Source organism: Lissotriton vulgaris, chromosome 5 (genome assembly GCF_964263255.1).
Source record: "Lissotriton vulgaris chromosome 5, aLisVul1.2, whole genome shotgun sequence".
NCBI classification, from domain to species: Eukaryota; Metazoa; Chordata; class Amphibia; order Caudata; family Salamandridae; genus Lissotriton; species Lissotriton vulgaris.
Window position 1 is genome coordinate 242684705 of NC_141693.1, and position 10339 is coordinate 242695043.

The 10339-nt window shown below is 43.0% G+C and overlaps 1 protein-coding gene across 1 annotated transcript; it reads right to left on the minus strand.

Annotated features, from left to right (window-relative positions):
• Nucleotides 1-333: 333 nt before the first annotated feature.
• LOC147710587 (lysophosphatidic acid receptor 6-like) lies at nt 334-1428 on the minus strand. Its single transcript, XM_086919366.1, has one exon. It carries the CDS (start codon nt 1426-1428, stop codon nt 334-336), a length of 1095 nt encoding a protein of 364 aa, XP_086775492.1.
• Nucleotides 1429-10339: the final 8911 nt, after the last annotated feature.

Consider the following 10339-nt stretch of genomic DNA (forward strand, 5'->3'; position numbering starts at 1 on the left):
ATGAAACTGCTTGATAGAGTGAAGAATGGCTCAAAAATAATCTAAATCAAAGCAATATGTTTCTAAAAGAACACATGGACTAATCGTTCTTTACTACTTGTTCACCTGAAATTGCCACATGAATACACTATCTCCTCTCTAATCCATGATTATTACCTAGAAATGATACATTAAATAGTATTTGACTTTTAAATCCTATGCTGATAAATAAATGTCCTTCCTTTTTGTTGTCTGCATATACACTGAGTGAAACCTGATAAAATATATTTTAATCAAGTGCTCTGAGGCTGACAATGTTGGGCTTTTCATCCTTTGATCCAGTTTGATATGTTCCTAAGATTCATCAGTCCCAGGAACAGACAAGGACCGATGAACCTCAGTTACAGTGGTCCCTACTGTAATGGTGCCAATCTCAGATACCTCTAAAGTTGCTCCAGAACTTGAATTGCCTCGTTGGTTGCGGATTCTGTAATTTTCATTACTGTTAAAAATACTGTGCCCCAGATAACGAAAGACGTTGACCGAATCCTTAAAGAGGGAATAGAACTTATCTGAAGCAAAACAGAACAAAATGGGATCAAGACAACAATTTGTTACAGATAACATCCAAGTTATGTAATAAACAACTTCCACACGCTCTAATAATTCACAATGCGTCGGGAAAAAAAACTTCACTGTGACTAATATTAACCTTGTAATATGCACTGGCACATAGCAAATGATAAATATAACTAAAGTCACACTTATGGTTTGGATGGACTTGGATTTCATTACTTTGGTCACTGCATTCATTGGCTCCAATTTTAATATATATCTGCCTAGTAAGGTGTAGCAAATTATGATGACTGCAAAAGGGATGAGAAGTCCAGAAAATAGGATCACCCAGCTCCAAGCAAAGTACAGTGCAGCCATCTCTGTTTGATGGATGCTCAGACATTTGGTGGTGTCTTGTACTTCACTTGTTTTGAACGCAATAAAAAATGGTAATCCTTGGAAAAGGAGGCATCCCCATACTACAAGTGAAACTTTTTTAATGAATGAGTTTCTGGTTAGGACTGATCTCTTCACATTGTGGACAACAGTGAAGTATCGGTGTAGGCTGATGAGGGTAAGAAAGTAGATGCTTCCATACTTGTGAGTACTCAGGAGGAAAACCTTGAATTGGCAGAGGAATGTACCAAAGGTCCAGTTGTCAGTCAAGGAGTAGATGATGACAAGAGGTGCAGCCGGTGTAACGATGGCGTCAGAGATGGCCAAGTTGAACTGGAGGATGGTTATTGAGTTCCATTTCTTTATGCGAAACCAAAAAATCCCCATACTTATACAGTTCAGTATAAAACCACAGAAATAAAGTAAACTCAAAAAAACTGGGATTAATATATGTATCCTCTGCGGCTGGCACTCTGTGTGATTGTCTGAAGGGTTCATCCTCACAACGTAGAATGGATTTTCGAAGGTTAATACCTAGTTTTGAAAGAACAAAAATGTAAAACCTTTTGACAGAAACGGTTTTGATGAAAATGAGCATGTACATGTAATAAAATATCAAATGAACCATGTTTACCCTTTGGAGTGGTGGGCTGTAAGCAAAGCACTACTTACAAAGAATACCTCTTTAAGGTCTGATGTTTTGTGGCACCTGCACCATTCATGGTGAACATATTATAGTCTATTCATACTCTAATATGCTTTTCTTCCTCCCCTTTAGCTGTTGGCTTCGTTTGCTTAGCAACCTTGAGATATTGCTTTTCAACGCTACTGAGTACATTTTGGATCATCCCTCGGGAACATTGAAAAGCGTAAGACACTATTTTATATCTGAAAAGTACATTCATGTGGCATCCTTAATAACCCATTAAAATTTTTTTGCAAAAACACAACGACGATTATGACTTAATTTTTCCCCAAGAAATGTATACAAACGTTGGAAACTATTATTAAAAAAGATATCCACTTTCACTTTCACTTCCCCTTACCCTATAATAATCCAAACATCTCACATTCTTTAAATGTTTTATCCAATAATGGTTCGTATCATGAGAATTGGTTTAAAAAACGAGACCATGATCAAACATCCTATGATGGACAGGTGCACCTGTATCAGAAAATCCTCTTTGGGGCAGCCTATATTGAAGGTAGCACATAAACCCGTAGACATTAACGTAGAAATTGTCTCAGTAATTCACATGAGGTGCTAGAACAAGCATATAGAAACAAAGCATAAACAAATCATAAGGGTTTGGTTGGTGGTGGGAAGAAGGAAGTATTTGATTGGTACAGCAAAATTGGTGATTTAAAGTGTAACAACTAACCCCCAGATTCATCAAAGTTATGTTTTGCGAGTCCTTAATAGCGAATTTTAAGGATTCGCTATTAAAGACTCGCAAAACGGGATGCATGTAGGAATCGCAATATTATTTGCGATTCCTACTGATTCCTCATTTGCGATTAGCTAATTCCTAATCGCAAATAAGAAATGGCTTTCCCATTTATTCCTATGGGCCTAAAGGCCCATAGGAATGAATAGTGAGTCATTCCTTATTTGCGATTAGCAATTAGCTAATCGCAAATGTGCCGCAATTTCAAGGGTGCCAGGGTGTCCAAAGGACACCCTGTTGCACCCCTGAAATGGTAATGTTCACTGGTGTTGCGCACACACATGTCCCAAGGACATGTGTGTGTGTAACATACAACTTAGAAAAATGCACTAAAGTGCATATTTCTAAGTTTTTGCCATTTACCACGCAGTTTGACTTCGCGGTAAATAGCGGCCCCAGATGTCGAATTCGCAATCTAGGAATGGTTTGTGGTAAATAAAGTTTACCTATGCGGAATTTCTATGCGGTAAAGTTCAATAAGAATAACTCAATCAACAAATGAGAGGCAGAGTCCGTGGCATCTGAGTTTATAAGGGTTTTATTCCATAAAATGGAATTGGTTCGAACCAGGTATCATGTTCCATCACCACGAAGGTTCAGGAAGGGATAGACAATGCTTTATTAACAGAGTACAATATATATAGTAAATGCATACAATGGTGATGGATACAGAAGGCGTAACAGCTGAGAGAAAAGAGATAAGAACACATGTACGTAACAGAAGGCGTGCACGGGGGCGTACACGGAGGTGTGTGCTAGAAACGTCACATGAGAGTGTCACAGGTGGGTGGATCCATAGAGGAATCCTGCAGTGTCAGCAGAAATATATGGCAGAGATGCGCGCACAGCAGCATGACGTGTGATTGACGTGGAACTGGAGGGTGAAGGGGACTTGACATTTAGCACTATACGTGGAGACAGAAGTCTGGCGTGTCAGAACAACCTAAACCCAAATCATATCTAATATCTTGTGTTTGAGGAACTGTATTATCTAGAAGGAAAGGTCTCTCGGGCAGAGGCTATTCTATACTGACTGCTAGTATGCGACTACGTGTCTACGTGTGATGCGAGGGGCCATGGGCCTACCATGGTAACGGGAGCAATGAATTACTTGCACGGAGACAGAAAGGCCGGGCCCTTTGCACTGCAGCTGGGGAGATGTTTTCCTAAATCACTAGAAAGGAATGTATTTTCGAGGAGCGGAGCAGATAACTTGAAGGCAAAATACAGTCTTAGCAGGCAAGCAGGCCGAGCCGGGCACCGCTCGCCGCACAGGGAGTAGGGTAAGGGTCATGGATGCAAATCCAGGCTGCAGCTTTCAGAGGCAGAAGGCAGAAAAGGCTCGATGGCAGAAATCAGGGCCTAGCTCGCCAAAGCCAGGAAAACGTGAAAGTGCACCATGTAAAGACGGTGGCACGGCATACTTAGGAACTGAATATTCGACCCATTCATGGTGGATCTGAAAGAGGACACGTTAACGTTGGACGCAAATGTATTTGCGTCTTCATAGCTGGTTGTGGAGGGAACATACATGTACTTGAAGCACGTACATGGAGCCGTTGGGGTCTACGTTAGGGGACACAATTGACCATAAAAATTCATATTACCTCATTCCCTCCTTGTCCCCTACGGACCCTTCATGATATATCAATCTTCATTAGTCCATCAATTTGTTCATATAACATCATTTGCTCTTCCTTTTTCTGGCGGGATTTAGAACGTGAACTTGAATGGGGAATACATGATGTGGCGCACAAGCCGCAAATCGCTGGCCCACACTGTAAACATAGGCAACAACTGAACACTATGAGAAGGGCTATTCCGAGGAAGGATAGGACTTTCCATCCCCATGCTGATAACACGCTCCAGAACCAACCGGACCAAGTCCAAGTGCCTGGATTCTGGTGTATCTGACTTGCAATCTTGTGAAGACGGGTTATGGCTCTATATACTGATGGTGCGTTTTCTGGAATGAAAACACAGCAACTCGATCCGATGACTCTACAAGCTCCGCCCCTATCGGCCAGGATGACGTCAAGGACGAGATGATTTTGGAGAACAACAATCCGCATAGCAGACTGCTCCTCTGTTAAGTTGCCTAGGGCGGAAGTAGTTTCATTCACTACTGCCTCGAGGGTTCTGGTTAATTTACGTATCAGTTTACTATTAAAGACAGTACCTAAATAGGGAAAGAAACCTTTATTAAAGTCTGTGTATTGCTCCCATGCCGTTTCAGTGCAGTCGACAATCGGGAGATCTCTCTTGGATCTATTGTGTACTAGATGGTGGTCCCTATGATAATCAGGTGGGGCTAGGAAAACAGGTGGCAGAAGGAATGCAATGTAACAAGTACCATCCCAATCTAGAGGTAAGCGTATATATGCTGTATGATCACAAATGAAATAGGAATGACGGGAAGCTTTGAATGTAGACTTGCCTTTATCACTGAATTCGATCACAGTAGTACATTTACTATGACCTAGGTGTACTGAACCATTCTTTCTGACACATAATTCACCTTTGACTGGTAATACTGACATAGCGGGTAAGACTGGTTCGGCTTCGGACTGGACATTCAGAATCATGAGGTTAAGTGTAAAATTACCTAATCCATATACTTCGTTTTCTAGATCGGTCCCTGTCCTTTGGGGAAGACCCTCCTTGTCAGGGAAACATACTTTATGCAAAACTGTGTTCAGATTTCCCCATACCCAATTGCCCTGGTAAACTACGGAATCAGAATCCAAAGAATTCATTAGACTAAACCATGCACCACAGGAACCATTATGTGTGAACGGGTACGGAAAGAGGGGCAGAACTCCCTTGTATTTCTGATAGGGAGGGAGTCGGCCACATATCCAACAATTGGTAGCATTGCTGGTCTGATGGGAATGATGTAACATACTAATGAATGTATTGTTGCGCAGCGCAAGTCGGTAAGATAACTCGTGCGGGGGCAATTCACTGAAAGTATGCTCGGCAGTGTTATTTGAAGAAGAATGTGCACGTGTGAAAATAGGAAAGTACATGTGTAGCAATATGCTTGCAGCAATAATCATAAGACTCAGAAAAAACATAATCAATAATGTCACAATGCAGTGACTACGGAGAGATTTACAATATTCATGTTTCTTGATCTGTTTCTGTCTATCTCTCTCTCTATTGAGGTCTAACTTGTACATGTCAGGAACCTGTCTAACCGCTTCACCTAGGGGAGGACTTAAACAATTAAACTGTCTGACTTGCTAGACCTCAACTTCATGCGAAATTCTTGAGAAGGAGTTTTCTCTACCAGGGGGAGTTTAGTATCAGTCTCTGGAAGGGGGCAGGGCTGGGAGTCTAGTTTTGGCGGTAGTCCATAGTGTCTTTTTACATGACTCGAGTGGAGCCAGCCCTTGCGGCCCTCCACTTTCACTGCTGTCCTTGTTGTTAATAACACAAGCTTCGGTGCCTGCCAACGGGGCTCCAGCGGACTCCTCCTGTCGAAATTCCGGATAAAAACGTATTCTCCAGGGACGATCTCGTGTGGCTTCACCTCGGTGTTGTCGGGAAAGGCTGCAGCTACCTGTGAACGACATGATTGTAGTGCAGACATCAAGGAGGCAAGGTAATCTGTCAGCATATTACAGTCAACATCTGTTATTTTACGAGGCAGAGGCGTCCCCCACATATTCGGTGGCCTACCAAAGACCACCTCATACGGGGATAGCCCTGTTCTTGAATGTGCTATCATTCTCATGTAAAAGAGTGCAACTGGTAAAGCTACTATCCAGTCAACGCCTTTCTCTCTACATATCTTGGCAAGGCGAGTTTTCAGGGTCTGATTATGTCTCTCTACGAGACCTGCTGCTTCGGGATGTCGGACACAGTGGAACTTCCACTGATAACCTAGCAGGAGTGATACCTGCTTCATAAGCTCGGACGAGAATGGCTGGCCATTATCTGAGTATACGATACGGGGCAAACCATACCTGGGGAAAAATTCACATACCAGCTGCTTGGCAGTGGTCGGAGCAGTGTAATCTGGGACTGGATATGCTTCTGTCCATCGGGAGAGTGCACATACAACTACGAGGACATACTTGAATCCTCGACAACGTTCCATCTGGATATAATCCATCTGGAGGACTTCAAAAGGGTGATCGGGAGGATGAAATCCACCTTGCTCTACGGGAATGCCTTTACCTGGGTTGAACTGACAACAGATCATGCAAGTACGCACTTTCTGTTTTGCTGCTGCTCGTAAATGCTTATTGAACCAAAGGTTTTGAATACTGTCTAACATGGCTTTTTCTCCTAAATGTGCGGGACTATGTACTGTATTAATGATAACTTGAACCATAGAGTCGGGGAGAAACCATGTGGCTTTCCCCTTCGTCATCCATCCCTGTTCTGTCTGGATCCCTCCTAGTTCAATCCATTTCTTGATTTCGTCTGGTGTAGCATGTGTCTGTATGTCAATTACATCTAGGGCGGGACCCCTAACTGTCATGCAATGTGTCGGTGTCGGGACTACTGTCTTTGTCAGGTCAGTTGCGTGAGTCTGAGTCTGAGCTGTATGCTTGGCTGTTCGGTCTGCCAGGTCATTACCCTGGGAAATGGTATGTGTGACTTTCGTATGTGCCTTGCACTTCATGATGGATATGGCTGTAGGCAAATGTATTGCGTCTAACAGAGCTTGAATGAGGGGACCGTGCTGGATCTTGGCTCCGTGAGAGGTCAAGAAACCTCTCTCTCGCCAGAGTACAACGAAGTCGTGTACGACTCCGAAGGCATAACGTGAATCTGTGTATATGTTAACTTTCTTATTCTTGGCTCGAATACAGGCTTGAGTCAGAGCGATGAGCTCTGCTGCTTGGGCTGACAGGGTGTCAATACGATTCGTTTCTATGACTTCAGTTTCTGTCGTTACTGCATATGTGGCCACTACCTCTCCTGTACTTGTTCTCATACATGAACCATCCACATAAAGTGTCAGGTCTGGATCTGGTAATGCAGTGTCTGTCAAGTCTTGTCTGGGTTTCGTCGTAATGGTAATGACTTCAACACAATCATGTGCCAAAGGGTCTGTCTCACTTAGTGGCAAAAGTGTAGCAGGGTTCAATGTATTGCAACGTCTGATTTCTATGTGTGGCTGAAACAATGTCAATTCATAACCTGTCAGTCGTGCTATAGTCAAGTGCTGAGTCTGTGTTCGGTTTAAAAGAACTTCCACGGAATGTGGAACTTGTACTGTCAATTGGTGTCCTAACACTATGGAATCACTTTGTCTAATTGCTAGAGCTGTCGCTGCTACTGATTTCAAGCACGCAGGCAGAGCCTGGGCTACTGGATCTAATGTACTAGAAAAGTAAGCACACGGTTTGTGTGAACCTGCTTGATCCTGGGTGAGTACTGACAATGCAGTACCTTCACGTTCTGTGACAAAAAGTGTAAAAGGCTTGCTGTAACATGGTGTCGCTAAAACTGGTGCTTGACATAGGGCTTTCTTCAGATCGTCAAAAGCATGTGTATGTTCCTGAGTCCAAGGGAGGACAGTCGATGTCGCTGCCTCCTGGGTTGTCAACTGTATGAGTGGCTTGGCTAGAAATGCATACTGAGGGATCCATTGTCTACAGTAAGAAGTGAGGCCTATAAAGGCCCGTACCTCCTTTTGTGTCTTGGGTCGTGACATGTTTACAATTAACTGGATACGGTCAGGTGTTAGCTGTCTCCCCCCTTTGGACAGCAAGTGCCCAAGGTAAACCACTTGCTGAACACAGAATTGTAGCTTCGAAGGAGACACCTTGTGTCCCTTGTCAGCCAGGAAATGTAAAACTGTCAGTGACGCTTGTTCACATTCTGGTTCACTACGGGCGGTGATCAATAGATCATCGACATACTGAAGTAGGGCAGTGTTGTCAGGCATGTGAATACTGTCAAGTTGTCTTTTCAATGCTTGGCTATAGATGCTGGGGCTTTCTGTGAATCCTTGAGGTGCGCGTGCAAATTTGAAGCTTCGGCCATTTAAACAGAATCCGAAAAGATATTGGCTTTCCGGATCAATTGGGACACTAAAGAAGGCGTTCTTCAGATCAATTACAGTAAAGAACGTTGCCTCTGAATCAATAGCTGTCAATAATGAAGAGATGTCTGGAACCACAGGGTACTGTGGTACAATGCATTTATTCAATTCTCGTAAATCGATCACTAATCGATAAACTGGAGGGGCATTTGGATCAGTACGTTTAAGAATTGGAATGATAGGAGAATTACATAGATTCGAGTCGGTTTCTACAACCACTCCTTGTGCAATGAGCTCGTCAATGATTTTCAGTAAAGCCACTACAGCATCTGGTGGTATTGTCGGATGCGTGGTAAAACAACACCTTGTTTCAGTGTAACTCGGTATGGTGTAATGTGCATACAACCTACATCAGTGGGGCCTTGTGCCCATAAATGTGCAGGAACATTCTGTAATCTGGAATCAATATCTCTCAACACATAGTGACCCTTAAAGTCACGCAAAAACAATCTTACTCCTTCCGGAGAACAACAAATTACAGCTCCTAGAGCTTTCAGCGTCTTGATACCTAATAAGTTTTCTGGACATGATTTCGTGAGCAATAAATCTGTAGTACGGGACAACGGACCAACTGAAAGGGGAACTGGTTTCGATACTTCATTTACAATAGGCTTTCCTGAAAATCCAAGTGAAACATTCTGTGAGCCTGAGAGGGGTGCCCCTGGAACCTCGTCGTGACTGATTGTTGTTCTGCTTGCCCCTGTGTCAATCAAAAACTTTCTATCTTTTCCTAATACTTGACTATGTACGTAAGGACCCTCTTGATCCACAGGAACCTCAATAAGAGGCAAGCCAACCTCCCTCTCTAGGCTGTTTCATGTGTATCGCTGGTAATCGGGATAATCAGTTTGAGCATACTGGTACATCTGCTGAGTTGTATGTTGTGTTGCGGCAATCGGTTGTGGCTGTGGTACCGCTACGGTCTGTACTGTCTGTTGTGGAGCATGCATAGGTTGTACATTCTGTGGTACGTGTTGTTGGACCTGGTCTTGTCTAGGTTGACGCGGTCTCTCTTTAGTTTTACCTGTAGATATATTGAGTTTCAAAACGGCACAATTGTTTACATAGTGACCAGGCTGTTTACAATAGTTGCATGTCCCTTTAACAGGAGCTGCTGAATTATTGGACTGTGTCATGCCCTTTTTCTGACCGTCAGCTGGAACTGACTGAGCAACTAGCATTTTCATTTTCGTGTCTTTCATACGTCTTTGTTCGTGATCATGTTCTTCTCTAATTCTGTTCTGGTGGTACTGTAACATTTGTAACATTTGGGAAGGCGTGTTTGCTTGCCATGTGCTCTCGACTTTCAGTACACGATTCTTAACTTGGGGCAGGGAATTCTCGACTAATTTGGATACAAAAAGGTGTGGGTATGACTCGCTACTTGCTTTCAGGCCACTATTAATAATAAAACATTTCTCAAATCGGGAATAAAAATCACTAGTGTCTTCATCGGGTTTCTGTTTGCAGGCTGAGATTGCATCCCTGTCCTCCTTTTTAGTTGCTAATAATCGTGGCAAGACCTGTACTAACAATCCTGGTAATGCTTTAGTTTTGTCCCCAAGACCCAACCCTGGGGTTCGGGTCGTTTCTTCGTTTTCTAATGCAGCCCAATCTATCTTTGTGTCTCCCACCTCCCATTCTTTTTCTTTGAGTTTCTCGTAAATACCGGCAGGCAATAACACTTTCAATATTTTCATAATGTCGGGATAGGTATAATCTCCCATTAGTAACATGTCTTTTATTTCACGGTGGAAACCTGCAGGGTCTTTATCATGACTGGGCACTATTTTCTTCATTTCTAACAATTCCATTTTAGTTAAGGGTGTGTATACAAATACACGTGTAAGGGTGTTATCATTATTCCTGACTGGATGTACTTCTCGCAAGGGATTCT

Coding starts and splice junctions, on each gene's coding strand:
- LOC147710587 (XM_086919366.1), bottom strand. CDS start 1,428: ATGAACCCTTCAGACAATCACACAGAGTGCCAGCCGCAGAGGATACAT.